At 38.9% G+C, this 27,437-nt stretch overlaps 1 protein-coding gene across 3 annotated transcripts in view; it reads right to left on the bottom strand.

Moving 5' to 3' along the window:
* TBCD (tubulin folding cofactor D) overlaps nucleotides 1-27,437 on the bottom strand; it is a 166,201-nt gene that overhangs the window by 26,474 nt on the left and 112,290 nt on the right. For all 3 annotated transcript variants that reach the window (XM_063120403.1, XM_063120405.1, XM_063120404.1), the window contains 10 exons: nucleotides 27,144-27,261; nucleotides 25,034-25,094; nucleotides 23,807-23,829; nucleotides 14,712-14,743; nucleotides 13,202-13,264; nucleotides 12,711-12,787; nucleotides 9,841-9,919; nucleotides 6,702-6,820; nucleotides 4,997-5,088; nucleotides 3,003-3,143 (listed from right to left, as the gene is read on the bottom strand). In XM_063120403.1, coding sequence (XP_062976473.1) covers nucleotides 3,003-3,143; nucleotides 4,997-5,088; nucleotides 6,702-6,820; nucleotides 9,841-9,919; nucleotides 12,711-12,787; nucleotides 13,202-13,264; nucleotides 14,712-14,743; nucleotides 23,807-23,829; nucleotides 25,034-25,094; nucleotides 27,144-27,261 — 805 coding nt within the window. The remainder of the gene's footprint in view (nucleotides 1-3,002; nucleotides 3,144-4,996; nucleotides 5,089-6,701; nucleotides 6,821-9,840; nucleotides 9,920-12,710; nucleotides 12,788-13,201; nucleotides 13,265-14,711; nucleotides 14,744-23,806; nucleotides 23,830-25,033; nucleotides 25,095-27,143; nucleotides 27,262-27,437) is intronic.

Here is a 27,437-nt window from a genome sequence, read left to right as displayed (position 1 = left end):
ACTGAACTCCCTGCCTCTGTACGTCAGGCAAGTGCCAGCACTGCATTATTTTTGGCATCTCCTGAAAACAGCTCTTTCCCAGGAAGCTTTTCTTGGTTGATCACCCTCACACTGTTTTTTAAAGAATATTTTTTATATCATGTTCATTTTTATCTTTTGTTCATTTTATCTTTTGTTGTTCACTGCTCTGGAATCTGTCTAGATGTGGAGCAGTATACAAATGTTATAAATAAATAAATAGCTCCTCCATCCAAAGCTGCTATCAACAGCGGCTGGTGGCGAGGACAATTTTAATTAGTAAGACAGCACAGGGAAGGGATATTAAATCCCTTCAATGAAACAGCCCCAATCTGATTTGTGGTACCCCACACTAAATTTACTTCTTCCCCCCACCCAAACAAACCCAGGAGGGAGAGCCAACCATGGACGGATCTCCTGATGTCATTCCTAGTTTGGCCTCTAATAATTTTCTCAGTGTATGTTTATTACATGGTGTGCAATCTTCTTCAATTTTGATTGGTTTCTCAAGGTGTATGTTGGACTTTGGAATGCCTTCCCCTTGGAGGCCTGACTGGCACCAACACTGATTTTATTCCAGCACCAAGTGAAAACATGGCTTTTTAACAAAGCTTTTAATGGTTGAATTCACTAAGTTGGCACATTGTTTTAACTGTTTTAATAGTTTTACTGCTTTTAAATTATATATGGTTTTAACTTGTTTTATGGTTTAATTTGTTTTTAGCTGTTTATATTTACTGTTTTATACTATATGCTTTAATCTTTATGCCGCCCTGAGATCTTATTGATATAGGGCAGGATATAAATGTTTTAAATAAATAAATAAAATACATATTATTATTATTATTATTATTATTATTATTATTATTATTATTATTATTATAATATTGTACACTGAACTCTCCCCACTCACCCCACTAAAGTTTCTTTAATACATGAACATACAACATTTTTTTGAAAATAATTATTTTAAAAATACACCGGTTTAAAGATACACAGGACAACCTGAAATAAGCAACTTTCACTTATCAACCAACTAGAATTCTCATGCAAAATTACTTAATTAGCTTGACATTTTGTTAATTTTTAGGGAGGGAGGGGGTTTCTAAACCATACCACTGTGAAATCCTAAGGGGGTTAAACAGAAGGAATGTTCTAAAGACTGATCATTTTATTGTATTTTTGTTATATTGTATCAAATGTTCCTTTGTTTTATACTTGTGTGCTTTGTGTTTGTATTGTGATATCCATTGGCTATGAACGATAAAATCTTGAGAGAGAGGGTTGTATATTAAATAAACTCATGTCAGATTAACATTTTGGGGTTTACAGATAGTCGAGATAGTAACAAATCATTTGCACTTTAAAATAAATGCACTAAAACTTGTAAGAGGTAGCAACAATTATGAAAAGACAAGAGAGCTCTAGCTGTTGATACAACTACACCCTCTACTGTCCAATCACCGAAATGTGACAGTAAAGCACCCAACCTATCCTTCAAGGGAGAGGTATGATTAATTGAGATACACACCAAAAAAGAAAAAGAAAGAATGGCATTTACCCAACATCCAGTACAGTTACCAGAAGCCCTCAAACCACTACATATATTGAGATGTCAGCAACTTCTGCCAATCCAGTGGTAGAAAGGTCTGCAATCTCTGATTACCTGACATGTTTTGTACAAACCTTTTATTTTGTATGAATGTTCACTGTCCTGTCTCTATTGTTATTTATTATTATTATTATTATTATTTATATAGCACCATCAATGTACATGGTGCTGTACAGAGCAAAACAATAAATAGCAAGACCCTGCCGCATAGGCTTACATTCTAATAAAATCATAATAAAACAATAAGGAGGGGAAGAGAATGCAAACAGGCACAGGGTAGGGTAAAACTAACAATATAAAAGTCAGAACAAAGTCAAGTTTTAAAAGCTTTAGGAAAAAGAAAAGTTTTTAGCTGAGCTTTAAAAGCTGCGATTGAACTTGTAGTTCTCAAATGTTCTTGCTATCTGTGAAAATCGAGATATTATCCAGGTGGTCTATAGTACTGTTCAATTGCATTACTGTATAAGGCATCAGTATTACTACCTGTGAATCTCTTTGTGTGTTCTGTTGCAGCTATTTGGTCTACAAGCACTTGGTTTTAATGTTTCTGAGTGAATACCCAAGCCTTATTGCTACAAGACTACAACAGTGGCAGGGGTGCTGCTGACCTCTTGACATGGATATGATTTCGTTTTATTTCACCAATTTTACTACTCTCTGAGCCTTTTTCTCAGTCATTGTTTCTGCAAAGCTCAGCTAAGTATTGGGGTGAAAACCTGCCTGGCCTTGCGAGGGCAGCGGATGCCCCTGCATCTGGCCCTCAGCACAAGGCCTGGCCCACACCCGACTGCTCTCGAGCCTTTCAGAGCAGGCGGGAGCGGTTCCACCCTAACCTGCGCCCTTTGCCTTTTCCTCATTAGCGTGGCCGGGGGAATTGCGTACTTACTGGAGGCCCCGGAACACACACTTTGCCTCCCCCCATCCATGCACTGAACAGGGCCCCCAATTAGCATAGGTGGGGAGAAGTCAGAGCACGCTTTCTCGGACCTCTGGAAAATCCGCTGCTCCCCCAGCCACGCTAATGGCATGCCAGGGGAATTGTGTACTTTCCGGAGGCCCCAGAAAGTGCATTTTGCCCAGGGCTTGGGAGGCTTGTTCAGCTTCCCAAGCACCTGGCAAGCCCAGCTACCCGGAACAGGACTAGACAAGCAGGGCTTGGCAAACTCGCGGGGCGAGTGCCCTGCAAGTTCTCTGTTCCCTAGCTCAGCTCCACCATCCTACACCACTTCAGAAGTGCAATGTCCTAGTGCAATTGTATTAATGCAACACCACTCCTTGTGATCTTTACTGGGCTCTTCTCTAAATCTTATTCTCTTGTTGCCCTGCACTGCAGAACAAAGAAGTAGGACTTAATCAAGACCAAATATCTTACCATGCTCCAACATCACCTCGACTGTCTGTTGTGTAATCATTCAGACCATCCAGCAATATGTTGTATATCTGTGCAACATTATTTCTGCACACAAATTCAGTTGGTGATCCTTCTCCTCTCACCCCAACTGTCAAACAAACCCTGCAGGAATAATGTATGTGTAAACAAAATGACTTATATATCCATATAATCTTAGCATACATAACATTTGTGCATTAACAGGAAACAGAACTCTGCTAATCACGGTTATGAAAAGTACCAATATCGATGTCCATTAATCAAAATTGATAGGAAATGTATCCTGTATTGATATTATTCTAAAACCATGTGCTGCTGGAAGTGAGTGACCTGAGTCTGCAAATATGTATCATTGTCCATTTATATTACAAACTTTGTTCTGAGGAATTAATTTTTGGCCAATGGGAAGAGGGGAAGATGAACGATCCCATTGATAGCTATGTTATATAGAAATTTGGTACCTTACTGACTCCTCACGTCATCTGATATATACCTTACTGGGCTGAAAACTATGGTATTCCCCCTTTGGATAGCTTTAGTGGTGATATTGTAGTACAGTAGCACATAGATCAAACAGTTGTATCTGCTTTCAAGATGCCATGGTGGTGTAGGGAGTAGAACACCTGGGTTATGCTGCCAGAATTTATGATTCAATATCCCTTACAGATCCTAAAATACCCAATATCCATTCACATTATAAATATTCCACGTTACTTTACATGTTTTTATAATGCAGAGCTCATTTACAGCAATGTCTTACATAACCCATGTAAACTTCTGCCATCTCTGAATAAGTCAAAGTTCACGAGTGTGTTGATAGTTACATCACATTCCTGTTTTCAGTTATTCTACCTCCTTAAAAAGGGTCACAATTATACAAGAAAGGGGTGGGAAAAACTGGTTAAAGCAGAGATGTTTATGCAAGGGAATGATGCAGGAAAGCTCTCTGGCACCTTAGCAGGACAGGAAAGGTATATGTGATGAAAGAGTAAGATGAGGTAAAATCTAGGCATGCAACTTCAACAGCAAATATTTACATAAATAAATGCAAGAGATGCCTAGATATTGAAACAAAACAATATAATGCAAATGGAATTAATTTTTGATTTCTACTACTCCAAACTACACAACTATAAGGTTTATCTTTCTGATACAGGCATTTTGATTATTCAAACGCAATGTATCTAGCTTGCTCTCAAAACAATGAAGATCTGCTCCACATGAAGATCACCACCTCATAAACACTGATGAATTATCTTGGGAGAACTCAAAATATTGCACTGTTCAAAGAGGATACGAAAACTGCAGTTAAACTTAAAAACACCATTTATTTGCTTCAAAATCATGACTCTACAAATGCAACTACCTAGGCAAAAATCCCACTGGAAAGATACAGCTTGGAGTTGGTGCAGAACACAGCAGCTCAGCTGTTATTGGGAGCTTCCCCTTTTCAGCTTTCAACTCCTATTGAGGGAATTGCACTAATTGCTTATTTGCTACCAGGCCAGGTTAAACAACTTGGGACCAGGATATGAGCCTTCTCCCTTACTAACCTGCCCAATCACTGAGGTCATCAGAGGGCATGCACTTGGTGGCTCCACATGGACCTATGGCCCGAATGGAGTCCGCCCAGAGAAGAGCCTTCAGTATGGTGGCCCCTTTACTATGGAACTCCATGTGTCTGGAGGTCAGGAAGGCACCAACACTACCGTGTTTTCGGCACCTCCTGAAAACAGCTCTTTTACATGATGCCTTCCTTGGTTGACCAGCCTCAGTTTTATTGGCACTCTGTTTTTTTAGAGAATAATTTTAATATCATATTTCATTCTTTTGTTCATTTTATCTCTTACCATTTACCCATCTAGATGTAGAGTGACATACAAATGTTGTAAATAAAAGTTAACTTTTTTTCCTTAATGGCCTTCATATTTTACAGGGAAAAATAAAGCATACATAAAAGAAATGGTTGAACATACTCTGCGATGGCTTTTAAGCCATCTCGTCTGGACTCAGCAAAACTCACACCTTCAGGGGAAATGAAAGTGACTCTCTTCAGACCTTCTAAAACCTGGAGGAGGGAAACGGAAAAAAAACATAGTATACTAGTATTGTATTAAGCTTGATTGTGAAGTGGTATCTGAAAAACCATGGAAGGTAAAGTGGCTGGGAGGAAGGGTCACAGAAGAAAAATGATGACTTTGAGAAAAATTCAACACACACACACACTTACTTTGCACATAGGATGCAAATGTGTCTGCAGCAAAATTATCTAGTTCCAGCCAAAATTTATAATCTGTTCAACAAGCTTATGATACAGAGATTATCTCATTCTGGGGTCTCCAACATGGTGCTTGAGGGAACCAATATGCCCATGGATATGTGCTTCCTTCTGAACATTGTCCTTCAGAAGCTTGTCCTGCTTACTTCTGAGTAGTCATACACAAGCTTGCCCTGCTTACTTGCAAATAGATAAGATGCTCATTCTTCTTAGTAAATATGGAGGGGCTTGGTATTTGGAAAGCACCACTGAGTGATTCTTCCTACTTGCTTCTGAGTGGACATCCAGAGACATGTCCTGCTTACTTGTGAGTAGACATGCTGCTCATGCTTACTTCTGGATAGACATACTTCCTACCATAAAGTGGTACCAATGGACAGTATCCTGTACTGCTTCTGCACTTCCACTGATCCTTTTGCACCAAGGGGAGCAACCGCTTGCACAACTGGGATTTCATAGTTCTAAAAGTAACCCTGAAATGAGTGGAAAGTCCTGCTTCCAGATCGAGACAGGTCAGCGGAGTACTCTTTTGCAAGTTCTGCTGACCTGTCCCATTCCAGAAATGAGCATTTCCAGTCATTTTGCGTTGCTGGTAAAACCACAAAATCCGCATTGCGCAAGTAGTCTCTCACACAGCTGCATAGACACAACAGGATACTGCCCAGTGGAAGTGGGAAGGGGTTGGATTTTAGCCCTGCCCACTTTTGCCTGTGGCCCCCAAGAATTTCTCAGAAGTGTAATTCCACCTTCAGACTGAAAAATGTTTCTCATCCCTGATTTAGTCCTTCACTTCTTCTAAGCATGTACAATGCTATGTGAATTTTTTCATCTGTTTCCTGTGCACTTGCAACAGCTGGCTACATGTAATATAATTTGCTTCAAAATATTATTTTATCTTCTACTGACACATCTGAGATTTGAATATGTAACTATACATAAAAGATTGAAAATATATATTTAATTTTTTCCTTATTTCCCTTACCATAGGGAAAGAAACAAAAAATGAAAGAGCAAGCCACCATGAAGAATCCCTATTTATAATACAAGGTTGTTGCTGGAGAACAATAAGTTAGAAGGGGAAACTACTTTTACCATCCTGGATGGCAATGGTTTCCCACTGCCGATTATTTATGTAATGTCTGCCCATCAGCTAAATGTATTTATGTGTGTTATCCGCATACAAAAGTAAGATGTGGATGCCCCCTTACCCCTTCAAAGATAGGTAATCTTAATTGTCAATGGAAATCAAGGAAACATGATAGAGATCTCGTCGTAAAACACACCAATAGGAGCATGATCCATTATCATACGCTGAATGAAGCAATCAAATTTAATTCAAAATATTCCTACAAACACTTGCAAAACTGTTAACCATCCAGACTAAGGGCTGCATTCTAACTCACCTCCTGGAGCTTGCCCTTTAAAAGAAATTTAGGAAGGGCACCCAAGGCTAGTGAAAAGCCACATCGAGTCATTTCCTCACGGCTTTGAAGGCCTGAAATGTACTGCTTCACCAGCTCATCTAGAAAAATACAACAGTTATAGCATCATTAATTAGAATATGGCAGAACGGGAGAGGGGAGGATGGGTAGCTTCAGAGCTCTCAAACACTTGCATATAATTAAATTATTCCCAGAAAGAGAGAAAATGTTGATTTCCAAGTATTGTAAATTTTGTTTATACAATGGTTCTGCTCTAATTCATTCAAAAGTTTTACTATGGCAAGCTTTTGTCACTGAACCAAAACAATGTACTCAACAAGATGTACTCAATATTTTTCTTCTGAGTGATATCCTTTGACTAGTGCATTTCAACATGTACTCTAAAGTATTAATGGGCATAACTCCACACATATTTGCTCAAAATACAAGCAAAACAATTCTAGGTACACAGCATACTTAAATACTTTTGCTTCCTTCTTTCTGAAAGAGAATTAAGTAGTTTGCTTTACTGGACCAGCACTTTCTTAACAGCCTCTCCCTATAAATAATGTGTTGGAGGAAAATCTGTCTTTAATCATAAATCATAAATCTAATGTTCAGTGTTGCAGATATCTTAAGTAATGTGGCTGCATCAGAAAATGAGTTTCCTATGAGCCTTTAACACAGAAAATTGGAATGAAGAAGTAGAGCAGGAGAGAGTGGGTATCTACTCACAGTCACAGGGGTATCTACTTTAGTTTAAAAAAACATCATGGGACTGTTGCATTTTTATTCTGTCTGATAGCAGATTCACATGATCACTGAAATCATGCTGGCCATGTCAGCTCCATGCCCATGGCACTCCAGTCATTTCTGCCACAGCCATGCTCAGAACCAGAGTATTTTATGTACCACTGCCTACCTATAGGTGGCCTGTGATCCTGCATGTGGCAGCAACTGGGCAACCCTGGCTGGGTGCAGATAGGGGTCCTATGTCCCATTTAAGGAAGACATTGCATATTTATTGGTCATGTGAGTCAACAAGCAGCTCTTAATTACACAAAGAGTAGCTCAAGCAGGTTTCCTTTGAGTACTCCCACCCTTAGCGAGGCTCTCTTTGATAACAGATGAGAATAGATACAGATATTTTAGACAATTCTATAACAAGAGGCCTGAAGCAACAGACAGCATGTGGAGCACCATAGGATACTGCTGATCCCCTCCTCCAAGTCCAGAGACAGAGCTCCAGCCTCAAAGGACATCTGATTATGGATGACCTCCCTCACTTTCCCTCCCAGCCACATGGAAAGCTCCACAGTGGCTCCTCACCAGAGAGTGTTCATGAGAAGAGGCAGGAGAGGGAGGGAAGGGGTGTGCCAGTGGGTGGGACAGGGAGAGGAGAGGCTGAAGATCTGCTGAACTCAAAAGCCTCTCAGTGGCCCATCTAGCAGAAATCAATGCAAAGGAGGAAGATGAGACTAAAAGCCTCTGCCATTCCTCCCCCGCCTACCTGGCTCTTGTTGGCAAGACATCGTATGAGTGGAGGCATACTTCCCTCTCGAAGTATGAAGTTCCAAATTATTTTATCCTAAAATATGCATTTTGGTACATTTTTGAGCTGAGAAATGCATCGTAAAGTTCAAAAACGTACAAAATCTGAAGGGTAATGGTGCCGTGATCCGTACATTAGTCCAGGAATTGTATATCAGGTCAATTTGCATTGGTATTCGGAAAGAATGGATTCCTCAAGCATCCCTACCCTATTCTTGCTTTAATGTTTTGTGAGAACACCCTCAATAATAAAGTTGCACCAACACTGATTTTAATTTCAAAGATGTTGTTAGCACAAGGCACAAAATTAAAAGGTGGCAGAAAACTAACCAGGGGCTATGTCTTGATAAGTAGACAACAACGCCTATGGGAGCATAGGATGGCAGGCACTCTTGAGAATGTAAACTTGATAACATGATACAATGCACAAAGTCTACAATGTTAATTTAACAGAATTAATGGCTACAAGCTAAAGCAAACACTTTGAAGAAAGAACACTGAAATGAATTAAGGAAAAACAAAGCTGAAACTGCATGCAACAGAGAGCATGAAATTATACCTGGAACGATGATTAACTATCACAAAAGATATAATTATGACTAATCTGAGCATTTCCATGGAGAAGCCTGCACTTTGATGGTATAAGTCAGGTCTTCAGTCTATGGCCAAATCTCACAGTATCAAGCTCTGCAGCTGAGCTATCATGCCTACATCCAAGAGACAAGCATATCTGCTATTCTTCTTGTCTGGGAGGTAGATCCATTTATTAGTTGGTGGAGGGTTAAATCCTTCCAAATTTGAGGACTGTGAATTCTTCCAATTAGAAGACAGTGCTTTGAATACTACAATCTCACTCTAACCAAGTTTACCTTCCTCCAATTCGCACCTCCACCCACCACTCCTGTTGTGTTCCAGCAGGAAGAAAGGTGGCACTTACATGAAGTGCACAACAGGCTGTCCCTGAGTCTTATCTAGCTGCTGACGTTTGCTGGTTTATGGATCATGCCTCCCTGTGTTTTATATATAAAAAGCCATGATCTTTCTGATCTCTTCCCATGGATTATAGTTTTATTAAATCTGTGTCTAGACTAGATCTCTTATTTGGTACATTTAAATATTTACAGGAATGTCTTAAATAGCTCAGCATGACTATTTAAAAGTCTCATCTTGTCTACAAAGTTTAAAAGAGAGTGAAGGAAGCTGATTGAGAAGTGCTCACCTAAACACTGCTGTCCTCACATAAACACTGCTTTAATTCAACTGGCAATTGGGAGTGATAATTTACTAGGGACATTACAAACAACATTGTCCCATACATGTGCAAATCAGAATTCTTTCATTTCTCCAAGGCATTTCTCCAGAAGAAACAAGCAATGCATGTTAACTGCTGTCACCTCTAATTAAGTGCATCTTAAAAGCCTACATAGCTGGGCTGGCCCTGAGAAGCTGCAAACCACTAAGATGTTGATTTGGTTTAGGCTAATTTTGCTTCTGCTAGAATTTTTTAGCTAACCAGATCATCATACGTTATCCCTTAATGAAGACAGAAACACACTTTCTGAATCACTACCTTGCTGAGCTGGATTTGCTCCTTCTTCAATGCAGTAATATACATTACAAAGAGCAGCTAATGCAGAGATTGCTGATTCCTAAAAGAAAAGCAAGACTTAACATAAATAATATTTATTTCCATTGCACTCTAAAGAAGCAAAACATTCTGTTGTAAGAAAACCCAATGTATGGAGTTTTCTTAATAGTACAATATAAATATCACCCTAAAATATCACTGTAATATACTTAGGGCTCATTCATAGAACTGCCATGCCCATGTCAGATAACCCATTCATCCTGGAGAGGGAGTTTCCATACACTTTAGGAAAAAAAAATATGCCTGCCAGAAGTACAGGGATCATGTGGGTTGGCCCTTAATATGAGTAGGGCTTGTCAAACCATCTGCAGGTGGCGACTGTTGCTATTTAGAAACTACAGGCAGGCCATGCTGTTTGAACAACACTAAATTACAAACTATCCTGGATCTATATTCTCTATTCAATACAAGGAGTTGAAGATACCACAACTAACAGTGATTTATTTATAATTTGGAGTCACTTTAATGACTCCAAATCAATAGCATTGAATTGCATCTCAGTAGATTTAAGTTGGAGTCTAAATTAATCATGCTCAATCAATAATTTGTTCCAATTTAACACAGTTTGACACAAATACACTGCTTACAGAATGCCTTCCATACCATTAAATGCAACAACCATAATAGTTGCTGACATTCACATTAGGCTTTAAGCATGAGCGTATACCCACATGATGATCCTCCCTCAGAGTAGCCCATAAAGGACATGGAGTTCTGAGCAAGGTTCATTAGGTTTGGGTGTGGTTGTATTACTGGCAGCTTGTTGGAGCTTCTTTTTACCCCAGCAGTACAGGAAAAGAAGGAACTATCATTATATTCATTTAAATTGAGAAAACGATAGTACTGCCAAGTCTAAAGGCCATTATTCTGTTCTTATTCTCCTTGATCTAACTGCAGCCTTTGACACGGTTGATCATGATCTTCTCTTAGATTCCCTTCATGACCTTGGATTTTGTGGCTCTGTCTATAACTGGTTTGCCTCCTATCTAGCGGGTCGCTCTTTCAGCGTGTTGACTAATGGCAGCTCGTCTTCCTCCTTTCCCCTTTCAGTAGGGGTTCCGCAAGGCTCAGTGCTTGGCCCGTTGTTGTTTTGCTTATACATGTTGCCCTTGGGCAAGCTTATTCAATCTCATGGCCTCCAATATCATCTGTACGCCGATGATACACAACTATATCTGTCATCTCCGGAACTTTCTCCTGATGTTCACGATCGTATCTCGGCATGTCTTTCAGATATCTCAGCTTGGCTGCTTCATCGTCGCTTGAAACTTAACATGGCAAAGACTGAATTGCTTGTTTTTCCTCCTAAACCTTCTCCTCATCTCTCATTCTCTCTTACTGTCAATGATGTTACGCTTACTCCGGTCAAGGAAGCTCGTAGCCTTGGCTTTATCTTCGACTCCTCGCTCTCCTTTATTCCTCATATTGAGGCAGTAGCTAAATCTTGTCGATTTTTCCTGTATAATATTGCCAGGATTCGATCATTTTTGTCTGTCTCTTCTGCCAAGACGCTTGTTCATGCACTGGTTATTTCACGGTTGGACTACTGCAACCTTCTTCTCTCTGGCCTTCCTTCTTCTCACATCAGTCCGTTGGTTTCTGTTCACCACTCTGCCGCAAAGATCATCTTCTTGGCTCGCCGCTCTGACCATGTTACTCCGCTTCTGAAATCTCTTCATTGGCTTCCAATTCCCTTCAGAATCCAATATAAACTTCTCCTGTTAACCTTCAAAGCTTTTCACGGTCTAGCTCCTTCCTATCTCTCCTCTCTCATCTCACACTATTGCCCCGCTCGTGCTCTTCGCTCCTCTGATGCCATGTTTCTCGCCTGCCCAAGGGCCTCTACTTCCCTTGCTCGGCTTCGTCCATTTTCGTCTGCTGCCCCTTACGCCTGGAACGCTCTTCCAGAACATTTGAGAACTACAAGTTCAACCGCAGCTTTTAAAGCTCAACTAAAAACTTTTCTTTTTCCTAAAGCTTTTAAAACTTGATGTTGTGCAGACTTCTACTGTTACTTTCTACTGTTAGTTTTACCCTACCCTGTGCCTGCTTACCCTACCCTGTACCTGTTTGCATTCTCTTCCCTTCCTTATTGTTTTACTATGATTTTATTAGATTGTAAGCCTATGCGGCAGGGTCTTGCTGTTTACTGTTTTACTCTTACAGCACCATGTACATTGATGGTGCTATATAAATAAATAAATAAATAAATAAATAAATAATAATAATATACAAGGAAGATTATAACTCTGTACACATGTCATCAGGCAGTAAGTTTACAGAAAATATCAACTGGATTTTTGCTCTTTGTCCAAGTTTTAAAAGTCTTGGCCAAAACTCTTGTGATTTAAAAACCTGCTTTGTTTAATAATCTCCTATGGCTTGGATATAGAGTCTCTATCACAAGCCTTTTCAGTTCCAAAAAGAGGGTAAAATCCAATGTTAGTCCTACAGAGATCAGATCCACTGAAAGGAATAGAACTTGTCATACTCATTTAAGTTCCAGTCATTTCAATGAGTGTATTCTAAACAGAATATTGGATTTAACCCAGAGTTCAAAAGTTAGAGCAATTTGAATTGAGTTTACACCCCGGATTTAATTAAAGTGATATCAATGTACTTATTGGAAATATAACATTAATTATTTCATAAATAAAACAAAGGCAATCTCTCACAATTCCTGTCCTTTTGCAAATGTTAGCAATTTCTACCACATGGAAATATAACAGAAATTTTTACTTTTGAAATTTTAAATTTTAAAATAAGCAACATTACAGATAAAGTAAATGTACTTTTATTTGCTGTCTGGCATTGCTTGAAACAAGATGGAGACTTCGTAAACTGTCATTTATCAGACACTGCCATCCATCTGGAGGGAAAGAAAACAAAAAAATCAGCAATCTACAACTTTTTAATGCATTAATAGTTCCAAATTGTACTATTAAAAACTGTTACTGATCTCTCCAATTTAAAAGCACATCTTTACACATTTAAAAGTTCAAGGGGGGGGGGGGGAATCAGATTACGGTAAGTGTTTCAGAGGCAGTATTTAACAGAATATGCCAAACACAGTTATAGTATCATGACACCAGCAACAGCAGGAGGTAATAAGCAAAAGTCGTGGGTCAATTAGAGGCATATCAGCATCTGCAAATAGGAAAGAAGGATTTCTACACGAGCCATACTCTTGCCAAATGAAATTAACAGGTCTGTGCATTTGAATAAAGTTATAATCTTTAACAGACAGATGGGATAAATTCAAAACATCAGAAACATAACCTACCAATTATGGGATCTTCTCTAAATGGCATTTTTGAAAGTGATAACTTTTCAATCAAAGTGCAGACTGGAAAACAAAAAGAAATTTTCTGAAAACAACGAAGAGCCCAATTCTGTGCCAATATGGGCCACTAATTCTGTGGGACTTGTACACCTTTATTCACACACAGGGTCACAGCTCAAGCCAGCAATCAGTAATACTAATATTATTACATTGTAGATAACATTCTATGGTGAAAACATTTATTGATCAGCATAAAAGCACTATAACAAATATTCAGCACAAGATAAGAACTTCCGAGTGCTAAATACTAAATACTACTGTATAGCCAAAGTTACACCTTTGCCATACCAATTCAGCATATAGAAATGGCATATGGAAGTCCCAGACTAAGGTTCCACAGGTTTCTGCATACAATGCTGCCAAACATTCTTTGATTTGGAGTCAGTGGGGATTTTTCTGCTTGTAAAGAGCTCCTTTTTCCACAGCCCTCCTATATATGCACGTTTCTATATATCTTGATACCAAACAGGTCAGTGTGGTGTAGTGGCAAGAGTGTTGGATTGGGAGTCGGGAGAATCAGGGTTCTAGTCCCCACTCAGCCATAGAAACCCACTGGGTGACTTTGGGCCATTCTCAGACTCTCAGCCCAACCTACCTCACAGGGTTGTTGTTGTGAGGATAGAAATGGAGAGGAGGAGGATTATGTATGCCACCTTGGGTTCCTTGGAGGAAAAAGGTGGGATATAAATGCAATAATAAATAAATAAATAAATAAAAAACAAAGCCAAGCTCTTTCTTATATGGATCAAAAAGTGAGAGTATGAAAATAAATATTTAAAAAAGAATTGTCAAAGATTTATTTATTTATTACATTTTTATACTAGAGTCGAAGCTCTCTGGGGAGTTCACAAAAAGCACATAGATCTCACTTTCGCAGACTATAAAAAGAGTTTTCATTTTATATATAAATACTATTCCAAGTCCAAAAGAGGGGATGAAGTGCTTTCTGGTCTGTTAAAGAGGAGTGAAAGGCCTGTCTCTAGAGCCAAAATTTGATAAATCCACATCATCAAATCCACTCCACTATAGGCCTCATCCCTTGTTTTACAGATGTAGGAGAAACACAAAGTCATACATCTCACTTAAAGTGGTAGCAAAGAACACTTTGAATTTGGAATCTTTCTGTGTTTATCTGTCAATTTACTTAATTGTTATCTAGGGGTACATATTTTGTTGAAGAAGTTAGCTTAGGGAGAATGAATGAGGGATTCATAATTTAAGGGAGACGTATGACTTTGGGAACAAATCGAAGAAAAGGTTGGCAGCATGCCTAGTGAACTAGTAGAATAGCGGAGTTCAAGTTACAGAATCTCAACACAAATTCCAAAGCATGTTTACTAGTAGAATACCAAATACTCAAGAAGCAAAGGAATTCAAAACAGCACAGAAGGCTATATAAGAAAGATATAGATTTTAAAAAGGAGGCACAAGTATATGCCATGTAACATACCAGCTGGTCTCATTAATTCTCCACCTAAACCTCTGGAAAGAAAAAGGGAAAATATTGACAAGAGATAAAATAACTATTAGTACTTCACATAACACAAAAACAAAGGAAAACATATGTATAAGTCTAAACTTCCATGTCTTCTCAAAATTCAAAAGAACAACTACATCCAAGCTGCACTTACATGCAATGCTAAGCCAAAAATAATACCGAAAATGATAGATCCCAGAAAGAAGGTGCCTCCAACATGGTGCCCATGAAGGGGTCCCCAATGTCGCACCCACAGGCACCTAAAAAACTTTACATGTTTTTTAAATCCGTTTTTTAATACAAATACATGGATTTGTATATATCCATACCAAGGAATACATATGAAATGCATACCGCCTCCTAGCAATTATACATATGCTTCAACAAAAGTAGACCAAATATCTAAATAAGTATCAGTTTGAAAGTTATGTCTATATACCACCTGTTCACATATTGAAACTGTTGTCAGGTCTTAAGTCAATTATATTATAGGAGGTGAATGTTGTAATACCAGACTTTTAGCTGTCAAAATGGTTCAGAGTATACATTTATGCTGACAATAACGCAAGTAAATAATTTAAAAGAATGTATACTTCAGTGAATATTAAAGACTGTTCCAGTACAAAATGTATTTGTGTAATAACCTCCCCACCACCACCCCACAAAAGCAACTACTGGACATTGTCAAAACATATGTTTAAAAGAAAGCATCTGCTATATTGCACTGCAAGCAATTAGCGAAATTAGACAATCCCTTATTAAAGAGACACTGTGACGTCCAATAGACACAAAACAAAAGTTTTTGCTGCATAAGACACAGTCTAAGATCCATAGAAGTGACAGGCAACCCACTAATTAGGTACTTTGTGGAGGTGCTCACTGCAGTTTCTCAAGTTCCCAAATGTGCCCACGGGTGCAAACAGAATGGGGGGCCCTGCTATAAAGTGTATTCAAACACTCCCAATATTGGTCTCCAAGTGTGAAAGAATTTAGAAGGAAAGAGACATGAGGCTCATCTTTAAGCAATCTGTCTCCAGCAAATCAAGCAGTGTTGATGGTATCAGACAAACCCAGGCTAATATTCAACTGCCATGGCACCCAGCTTTGGTTCTACTCTGCAGCAGGTAACAGCAAGCAGACATACTGGGAGGGAGGATCACAGGATGTTATTCAGAGTCTTCACGCCAGTCCTTCCAAGTGTTCCTCCCACTGTAATGTATCAGTGGATATTACACTGGTATTGATCTCTCCTTTTTCCAGAGACTTAGAGCAATTAACCACATCTGAAATAAATATGAAACCCAAACATGTGCTTGTTTCAGACTGATGACCAACTTATGTTTGTAAGTTGGAAAGAGAGTTAATTCTGCTAGTGTTTCTGATTCTTACTTTCATTCCATCCCTGGTTTACTAATTTTGTTTTTTGACATACTCCATTCTTTTTTATGCATTGAGGGCCAAAATTAAATGCTAAGGAAGATGCTGGAAGGGTACCAAAAAGGCCTTCTTGTTCTTCTATCATTCACTCTTAGCTTGTAATGTGGTGCTTCACTTTCCTATGACTTGATGTGGTAATTTCATGTGTTTCCCCATCAGCAGTAGTTAGCAATCCAGAGCCAGGGCAGGGAAATGTATCACATGACAACATCATGTCATGGGTAAGTAAAAATATATGTAACAGGGACCAAGGGGAGGACATTTTTTGGACACCACACCATATCCACTGTAACATGTAGTTCAGCCTTGTAACACTCAATAAAAAGTTGAGCTAAAGCCATCCATACTAGACTGTCTTTCTATCATATATAGCTTAGTAGAAGTATTGGGAAAGATCAAGTTTGCAGTAAAATACCAGATGACACACATGACTTTTGAGAACGTTTGTGGGCATATTTTATTTATTTATTTATTTATTGCTGTCACCTGGGGGTGGCTGAAGAAGCAAGGCACTATTACTTAGGTTCAAATAGCCTTTAATTCCTGTGTAACCGGGTTAACAAGGCAAATTACACTACTGGGGCAGGGAAGCCATATCCATCAAGCCCATTCCCTCACAGGCATGAAAGGAGAAGCGAGTGTTGTAGAAATAAGGGGCATCATTAGATTAGGGTGCCTTAAGGAGCTTTGAGCCTCCGAAGCTCTCTTGAAGAAACACCACATAACCCTAACAAGTGAAGGAATGTACATGGTTCTTATTACCTCCATTTTATCCTCACAACAACCTTGCAAGGTAAATTAAGATGAAAGACAGGCCAAGTTCACGTAGGAAGAACGTCATGGTGAACAGAAATGTGAACCTGGATCTTCCCAGGCCCAGGCCCTTTCCCATATTTGTGTTAAGTATCTAAAGCCCACCCAAGGCCACTGACAGTGGAATGGGGGTGGGGAAATGCCCGCTTCAGTATTTTTACATTGCTTCTCTTTACTAAAATTTAGAGACAAGTGTCAATATGGTACAAGTTTTTTCAGCCAGCCACGCTAAACAATCACCTGAGTCACTCAGTGTGTGAATTGCTGGGAGAGTGAATGTCTTACATGTTCTTAGAGCACATATTCAAACTATGGAATTTGCTTCTTCAGGATATCATAGAATCATAGAATAGTAGACTTGGGAGGGACCTATAAGGCCATCGAGTCCATCCACCTGCTCAATGCAGGAATCCACCCTAAAGCATACCTGACAGATAGTTGTCCAGCTGCCTCTTGAATGCTTCTAGTGTGGGAGAGCCCACAGTAGAGGCATTCAATACGATGGCCATATGGTGATGGCCATCATATTGAAGTGATTTTAAAGGGGATTAGAAAAATTTGTGAAGAATAAAACCATTAATGGTTACTAGTCAACCTCTAGGATCAAACACAGTTCACCTCTGAATACCAGTATTGGGGAACAACAGTAGGGGACTCCTGCTGCCCTCATGTCCTGCTTGTGGACTTCCCCATGGTATATGAGCTGCCACTGTGGGAAGCACGATGCTGAACTAGAGAGGCCTTTGGTCTGATCCAGAAGGGCTGCTCTTACGTTCTTAAAATCAATAAGAAAAGATGAGGAGGAAAGATTAATAGAAGCATAGCATAAAGAGACTGCAAAACCCTGTAGAGAGATGGTAAGAAATAAGAGAAAGGATTGTGATATGGAATGCAGAAAGAAAAAGAGTTATTAATTTGAGAAATGAACCTCCTGAGAGGAGAACCAAAAACAAAACCAGAAGTACAATGGAAGCAATGGGGTACAGGCCTGTGGTGGTGCAGAGACAAAGGGAGAAAAAAGAGAGAGCAAGCTAGCCTTTAAAACACATCTGTCCCAAAGCTTTTAATTTAAACAATCAATTCTATAAGTATTGTATTCTGTGAAGTAACCCTTTGGTTATCTTGTACTCACTGACTGGGTTCAGACATCCCGATAACCCATGACGGGTTAAATAAGCCATGATTTTTTATTGAACCCAACATGGGTTATCATTGATGTCTGTTGGGAGTTTTTTAATCCACAAAGTCTTATTTGGCCAAAATATCCACTTCGATAACCCGTGATCCGCAGAATAGATATATTTAACCCATCATAGGTTATCGTATTGTGTGGGGGTCACATTGGGTTATTTTGGTCACCTACAGAGTCACTTGTCAAGACCGGTCAAAACTGCTGCTGCCGCCCTCATCCAACCAGCAGATTTGTTTCCATGATCTGCCAAGCAACTGATTGCACTTACAGCCTAACCCAACCCTACCTTTCCCCCCAGCAGTGCACTCTGTAACCTCCCCAAGTGTCAACACTGTCTAGGTCAGGTGGCGGCAGCTGTGCAGCGTTGTCATGTTGCATTGTGTGCATTCTTGGCAGGGGATGCTGTGTAAAAAGATTTGTCCTGCTCCTGCAAACTTCCATGGAGTTATAGCCGCCGCCACCCTTTTTGGCCAAAAGGTGCTTTTGCTCATGTGGCTTTGTCAGTGAACAGGGTTTTCTATGGGCCACATGTGCATCCCCACTTGAGGACGCTGTGTATGGAGTTTAGTCTTTCAAGGCCCTGTATTTTAGGATACCTTTTAATAATGTGCTGCTTTTAATGATGTATTAGTTTTGACAGTTTTAATTATTTGCATTTGTGTTGTAGCCTGCCTCGATCTGGAGGGAGAGGCAGGTAACAAAAAACAATATTATTATTATTATTATTATTATTATTGTTGTTGTTGTTGTTGTTGTTGTTGTTGTTGTTGTTGTTGTTGTTGTTATTCCTGATCCTGCAAACCTCCAATGGTTTATTTGTGCTACCCCTTTTTTGGTATATCTAGGGTTTCACTCCCTGCTGTGTAATTATGTGCCCCTCGATTAGGGGAGCCTGTGTATGAAGTTTGGTCCAGATCCAGCAAACTTCCAAGGTTTTATCTGTGTTACCCCCTTTCTGGTGCATCCCGGGGTTATTATTATTATTATTTATTTATTTATTTATATAGCACCATTAATGTACATGGTGCTGTACAGAGTAAAACAGTAAATAGCAAGACCCTGCCACATAGGCTTACATTCTAATAAAATCATAATAAAACAATAAGGAGGGGAAGAGAATGCACCAAACAGGCACAGGGTATATTATATTATTATTATAGCACTTTTATCCCATCCTTTAGCCAAAAAAGCTCTCAAGGCGGCTTACAAAAATATTTCTTAAGACAGTCCTTGCCCACAGGCTTATAATCTAAAAAACATGACACAGAAGGGGATGGGGAGGGAGGAGGGGGGGAGAGAAGCAAATTCAAGCACTAGATTCTTAGTTGCAAAGTTCAGCAGCTGCTTCCTTTCTCACTCCCTCTAATAGCCTCATACAGATCAAGGCACGATGGAGGGATGCTTGACTGCCACTTCCTTTCGCTCTGATGGCCTCAATAGCGACAGTTGGTAGCAGGAGGGAGGGGGCTCTCAGCTGGAACTGGACCCAGGCATGATGGAGAGGTGCCTGGCTGCCACTTCCTTTCCCTCTAATGGTGTGTATGAAGTTTGGTCCCAGTCCTGTATTCTTCCAGGGCTTTGAGCCACCACCGCTTGTCGGGTGATGTTGGAAGTGTTGAATTAACCCCTCTCCTCTCATTGGGATACTGTGGAAGTTTAAACAGGCTGCTGCAATTTTGTCAATGGGTGAAACAGCACCACTGCTCAGGCAGGAGGACTGCAGAGACAGGGGGATGAGTCGGATTACGCACAGTAGCTTAATAAGCTATGCACAGGAGCTTATTTGTCTGAATGTGGGGGGATAACAGTAGCTTATCTTCAAAATAAGGTACTATGAATAGCTTATTAACCCATCATGGTTTCAAGTGACATCTTAATGCGGCCACTGCAGTCTACTTCATTGGACAACCTTGAGTTCTCAAGTTTTCAGTGAGGGAGAGGATAAATTTACTAGTCCTTACACAGAACTATAGTTCAATGGATGATATATAATTTCCTCTTTCTAGGGAAGCTAGACTGGCTCCCTCCTTGATGGGCTTTCGGACACAGGATAAAACTTGTTTGTTCCAGCAGGCCTTTGGAGAATAATCTGGTCCTCCATCTATGTTGATGACTTATAATTTTGTTGTGTATTTTAAATGTTTATGTTTTAAGTTTTAATTTATTTATTTTTGTACATTTCTTCTTTTCCTAGGTTTTACAATGTATGTTTTAAACTTTGTAAGGCCGCCTTGAGGCCCGGTATTGGGCAAAAGGCGGGATATAATAATAATAATAATAACAACAACAACAACAACAACAATAATAATAATATAATATTCTGCTTTTGCTGACATAACTCATTTCCACAACAGAAATAAAGCTCAGGACAATGTTATCACTTTGTCTTCTGATTATGTCTTTCTTATTACTTTTATTTCTGTAACAGAAATTCTTCTTTCAGAAACCAGTATCTAAATTATGGAAAAAATAATTTGTTTTCTGATGTCCTTCAGCAAATGGCTGCTGTTGTTTTCTCAAGATTCCAAGTAGCCACTTTTCAGCTGGGAACCTTCAGGGCACTGCACCTTGATTGTTCTTTATAAAACTAGTTCATCTTGTTTAGCCAAGTACTTCTCTATTAAAAGCCAAGTGGCTGGCTATTACAAAATCATCAAAAGAAAAAAAAATACACCATTTAAAGGTATTTTGATATCCTGAAACTGTGCTATCATGCTTACAAGTGAATAAATCTATTATGTAAAATATTACTTTGAGGAAAAGCATGATGCTCATTTGACGTCTTATTGATAAGAAGTACACTTTAATAAGCATTAAGTTATGCCAATAAATGCAAGCTTCCACTTTTTGTCACAATGTGAAATTACACAATAGCCACTGTAAACTTCTATAAATTCAAAAATATTGTGAACCAGATTAACCAATGCGCCAAATGAAATTAACTTCCCAATCCTGCTCAAATAATGATTCATATTCATATTTAAAATTTGCTCTCAGAAATTCATTTCAGTTCTACATTCTGAGAAATGCAGAAATGATATGCATTCCACAGGAAATGCAAATCTATAGCCAAAGGGCATAGTTAAATACACATCTGGTATATATTATCTTCTCCCTTTGCAGATTGGGTATTAATTACAACAAATGTTGCTTGCATACAATGGAACAAAGTAGTAAAGTATTAAAATGTACCAATGATTTCTTATTTCTATATCCCTTTCCAACAAAGGGTCAAATCCTGAAGCAATATCTCAGATCAAATCTGCTTTTATGTACCTATATTTCCTTCTTATTATTGAAAGCATGAAACAGAATCAATATGATATGCAAAAATACAAAGAAAATGCTGGACAGAGAGAGAGAGAGAGAGAGAGAGACAGAGACAGAGACAGAGAGGGTGGGGGGAGGTATAATTATTCTCCAGTGCTCAAGACAAGCAAGCTTTTGAGTCTTCCCTAGGGATGACACACAACCCAGCACCTGAGACAGAGAAGTTCAAAGGCACGAGAGCGCCCCCCCCACACACACTGAGAGGGAGGGAGAGAGAACAAACATCTACCTGCTGGCCAGTTACTGCCACCCACTTCTTTCCTCTGTTTCCCCCCCCCCCTTTACATTCAGCAAACGTAACTACATAGTACTTGCACTTTAAAAGGGAGCACATTCTAAGGGAATACTTTAAAGACATTCCCTCTATAGGAAGAAAAAGAAATAATACATACGTGTGTGTGTGTGTGTGTGTGTGTGTGTGTGTGTGTGTGTGTAAGAGAGAGAGAGAGATGCAAAGCTGGCTTGATTTAAAATAATCTACCCTGATACCTAGCAAAATTTCCAGGACTGGACTGAACTACAGTTCCCAAAATCCTTTGTGAGAAGCCATGATAATTAAAATGGTATAAAACTGATGCAAACTTGTAGTGCAGATATATCGCTCAAGTAGGTGAAGCAGGTATATTAGCTATCCTTAAAGCATTAGATTTCATATGTGAACCCCCAATTTGGAATACTGTCATGTGTTATATATAGGGCTACCTATGAAGGTGGTTCAGAAGCTTTAATTACTTCAAATTCAGCAGCTAGGATTCTGACTGATTTGAGTAGATGAAGCAAAGACATATTACACTCATTCTGCCTTATCACTTGGTGCTGGTGCTTACCTTTAAAGTCCTAACTGGCCTGGGAAACAAATACCTTAAGGAGCACCTACTCTCATAGCAACCTACCTGTGCATTAAGGTAATTGGATGAGGCCCTTCTTCAAGTTCCTTCAGTAAGAGAAATGCATTACAAAGGCACGAAAGAAAGAGCAACCCGGTTCCTACATCATGAGTAACTATGGGTTAAAGAACCCTTAGTTAGCTGTGGTTGTACTGTAGCAACTGAATGTGCTGCCTCCCTGAGCTCATCACTTCTCCTTTACACGCATTCCTGGAAATGGAGCACTCTGAGTTGTTTTTATTTGCCTGGGCATTTTAATTCATTTATAGTTTAACATTATGGAATGGTTTTAGCTGGTTGATGAGTTCTTTTATTCCTCCAATTTTTGTGAATTGATGTTTTATGTGTTTTATTTTTGGTGTATTTATTTTATCTTTATACACTGCCCTGGAACGCAATTTTGTGGGTAAAGTGTGTGTGTGTGTGTGTGTGGTGTCAAGAGGAAATTCCATCATATGGAGCACAATGTATGAGCTTTTAAACTGTGGTTTGCTGATTTTGCTGAAATAATTAATTATTAAGGATGCAGCATTATTACAATTTCACAGTACAAAATCCTTTAGTCCATTTTTAGATAGATGGAACATTTGATACTGGAACTTGTTATGACAATCTTTCCTTTCCAATCTAAAACACTAAAATTTCAATTTCCTCAACTAATATCTTGAATTTTAAATGTTGCAAAATAAGGCATCAAAAGCTGAAAGCTGTAGGAAGAGGGCACAGCTAATGGCAATCTTAAAATATCGCAGGAAACTCTTGAGGTGCTATCCAATTAAGTTCTACTGTCAATGGAATATAGAGGAAGTGATTCTCCCTTGCAGACACCAACATTTGCTCTGGAGTATTGGGGCAGACCCTCTGGACCATTGGGTGCATAGGGAGCTGCATCAGAGGATGAGAGGAGGATAAAGTTGCATCTCATAAGTGAAGGTCCATTCATGCAATGTTGTATTTCACCCTTTATTATTTCATGGATCAATGCTTTGTTGTCTATTGTGCAACAAGTTGGCATTGTGATGATTTTTATTACACTTCTTTTTACCTTGCCTAGGTTGGCAAACTAACTTGAGTTAGCCATGGTCTCACCTGCCTGTTAAGCAGCTCTGTGTTACTCGACAGCCTATGCAGGTCCCTAGAAGGCACTGCCACACTTTGCACTAGGTAGTCATTACATTTGTGAAACGTTAGTGAACTTCTAAGACTGGGCTACTCTACCACTCCTGACAAACTGAACTTCTTTAGTACAGTTTTGCTCCCTACTCCAAGTAACCTCTCATTTGCCAACAAAGCTATGCCTGCCTTTACCAAGCAAGCATGTCACACATTACTTATTTGGCTGGAAATATTTATCACACAAGAACTCATTCTCACAACTGAAACAATCTAGTTGGCATTAATTGTCTTACCTGTACAACTGACGGCGGCAAAGCTGTAAGAGAAAAGTGATATTGGATTTTACAAGAAGAATTTTTATTTAATCCAGTGCTTTTCAAAGTGTGGGTAGGGACTCACAGGTGGATCCCAATATGTTCCTGAGTAGGTTATACAATGAAGGGCTTTCCCCCCGCTTCCAAAGGCTTGTTTGTTTCACCAGATCAACAGAGCATCATAACTGTTGTGTGGCTATTAGAATAATATATATTCTCATATCAATGGTGATCATTTATAAGAAAAAATCCCCATTCTCTCCTAATTAATAGATTTTTATATACCATATTTCTTCGATTGTAAGACGCACACTAATTTCAGTACCACCAACAGAAAAAAAAACCTAAGACACACCCATGATTCTAAGACGCACCCCATTTTTAGAGATGTTTATATGGGGAAAAAAGTGTGTCTTAGAATTGAAGAAATAGGGTAGTAATTTATACAAAAGCAATAATAATTCAGAACTGATCTTTCTCCTGTGTGCATTACTAGAGTTACATTCAGCTATTAGTAAAGGTCCTCATGAAACTGGATTATAAGATCTTTGGGGCAGAGACTTCATTACATTACTTTGTAAAGTGCCAGTAATAATACTGATAACGTTAATAATAATACCATATTTCTTTGATTGTAAGACGCCATCGATTGTAAGACGCATACTAATTTCAGTACCACCAACAGAAAAAAAGCTTTGCTTCTAAGAAATAATAAACGCACCCGCGATTCTAAGATGCACCCCATTTTTAGAGATGTTTATACGTGGAAAAAGTGCATCTTAGAATCGAAGAAATATGTTAATTAATGTGTGGTAACTTAAAGATCCATTTATTATGAACGATAAAGACAATTAGCTCTGTGCTTGTGTGCAAATTCTAGTTCCAATTCTTGTTATGGTACTATGATATTTTAGGGCGCAATTCTATGAGATGCACCCTAAGCCTCTGAACTCAGAGGCTTACGAGTATCCTATGCAGATGCTGTCTAAGGAAAACCTTAGCTACTAAAATTTGGTGAGACTTTCAAAATCACAGCCTTTTGGACGTGAATTCAGGCAAGCTACATGGATATGGGCATGGCCTCTAACACCAGACATGTACCAATTTCTTAGTTTAAACATTATTTTAATAGAAGAATCTTTTCTGTTTAAACAGCACATCTGAAAAAATAAAGCAAGGATTTCAACAGATAGAATTTGTACCAACCTCCACATGGATCTGTTTAAGTCCTTCCAAGGCTTTCTCATCCAAATACGATGTAATGGGTCTGCAAGTTAAAAGGCATTTTAAGTCAATATAGCATGTTAGATTCTGTATTGAACAGTCATGGGACCCTTTCTGAAAGCTTAATTAAATTCTTAACTAAATATAGGCAACTTGAAAATACCAGTTAAGGGTGGCAACAAGCGAGTGGACCCCCCCAACTGTGGAACAATCTCCCTGACAAGGCCAGCCTGGTGCCGACATTGTCATCTTTTTGGCGCCAGGTCAAGACTTTTCTCTTCTCCCAGGCATTAAGCAATATGTAATGAGCCTGGGACTGTTTTTTTGCTCATCGTTTGTTTTTGTGGTTTTTAATTTTTGTATATTGTTTTTAAGTGTTTTTATCTTATCTGAAATGTCCAGAGAGCTTCGGCTATGGGGCAGTATACAAATGCAATAAATAATAATAATAACAATTTTTCTACATATATCTGCACTTAAGGTGAATGATGCAACTGATAAAGTCTTGCCAGTGGGAACTCCACTGACCTCTCCCATTCCGCAAATAAGCATTTTTGCTCATTTCCAGGATTTCTGTCGGGAGCACTAGTTCCTGCTCTGCAAGCATTAAGTCCTGCTAGCACAACAGAAACACTCCAGTTGTAAAATCAAGAAGATATTCACTTTTTTTTTTGGCCCCAAGTGTTTTTGTTACCAGAAAGAAAACATTAAGTGGTATGTGGCTGAAATTTGGGGACATAATGCAGATTTCATTTCATTTATCATATTTTTACCCCGCTCCTCAGTCAAAAATGGGTCTTGAAGTGGTTTACAATCAATTAACAAAGAAGACAGTGCCTGCCCTCAGGCTTACAATCTAAAAAAGACATGACACACAAGGAAAAGGTGTTGGGGAGGGAGGAAGGGGGTGGAGATTAAATTAAGTTGTCCAGCTGATGGGATTGTCCTGCTCCCGAAGGAGGAGAGTCCAGCAGATGACAGTAAACAATAAGTCTAGTTTTGTGTTGCATGTCTACCTTTGTGGTAGGACATGGTCTGAAGATACATAGGGCAATCACTTTGCTAAGCAGGTCTAGGTCTGGTCGGTGCTTGGAAGGGAGACTACCTGGAAATCCCATGTAACCACCCGGAATTCCACAATGGAAGAAAAGAGGAATAGAAATGCAATAAATAAATAAATACTACACTGAAAAGTGCATTTGGAGTACCCCTTTAGTCCTCTAAAGAGATAAAATTCACAAAATATATTCAACAAGCCCTGGAAATTTAAGAAATAACGTATTTGTAATCACAAGTTTATGTTGAACAAGTTTAACACAGTGTCTATTTACACACTTAAATAATGCAAAAATATTGAAGCCTCATTTAAGAAATGAAGTCATGTAAGTTACAGCACACAAATATTAAACCCAAAAGAAAAATTCCAAAATCTTCATCACTGTAATACTTCTATTAGATAAACTCATAGTTCACAAAATACTGTGCATGCTTTTGAGTTCTCCAGTTCTCTTTATCAAGGCAAGGTGGGGTGGGGAAGTGGCTGGAGTTTGCTTTTGGATTACAAACAAGTGGGAGGAGGCAGCCAACATTTAAATTAAGCTCTACCAAGTACTGAGATGGTCTTAGACTTCTCCAAGGATTGTGGGGAATATTAAACAGAGAATGGTTGATCCTCAATTTTTGAAAATATAAAAGCCAACTGCTACTTAGAACCATGTCCATCTTCAGGCAAAATACACAGGTTCCCTAGTAGGCAGAAAACAGAAGTAGAGAGAAACCAGACAGTTTTTATATTAACAAAGTTGGAGATCATTTTAGATGGTGTACCTGATAAAAATGTCAATGGAGGCCAAACTAGGTAACTAAGGTTTATTTATTTCCAGTTAAGTAAACAGCAGTCAGACTACTGAAATGAGATGCCTGAGCATACCGTACAATTTTGTAACAAAACAAAAACTTTTGTGACATTCATGAAAAACAAGTATTTCCATGACGTTTTAGTCCCCCAAGCTTAAGCTCTCCTAATTATAATATAAACAATTAAGCAGGTCAAACATAAAAATACAGAAAAATATTTAATTTTGTCGTTTACCTCTTATTTTCTTCTGCTAATTTACTCAAGGCATGGGTGATTTCAGCACAGGCCAAAATTGCTCCATGGCGAGTATGAAGATCTGTGCCAACTGCCAGTGGGAGCAGTTTGGGTAAAACTGTAAGAGATTCAACAAATCAAATTATTACAGAAATACTTCTGTCTAGAACAGATTTTCTAGGGAGGACACTTTCCCCCCAGATAAATTGTTAAAAATGAAGAGTAAAACCTTTTCATTTCCCGAAACAGAGCCCCCATTTTAAAAAGGAGAAATAATTTTAACAAGTCACCAAG

Source organism: Elgaria multicarinata, chromosome 3 (assembly GCF_023053635.1).
Source record: "Elgaria multicarinata webbii isolate HBS135686 ecotype San Diego chromosome 3, rElgMul1.1.pri, whole genome shotgun sequence".
Taxonomy (NCBI): domain Eukaryota; kingdom Metazoa; phylum Chordata; class Lepidosauria; order Squamata; family Anguidae; genus Elgaria; species Elgaria multicarinata.
The sequence above is the reverse complement of the archived record's forward strand: the minus strand, read 5'-3'. Positions and strand labels throughout refer to the sequence as shown.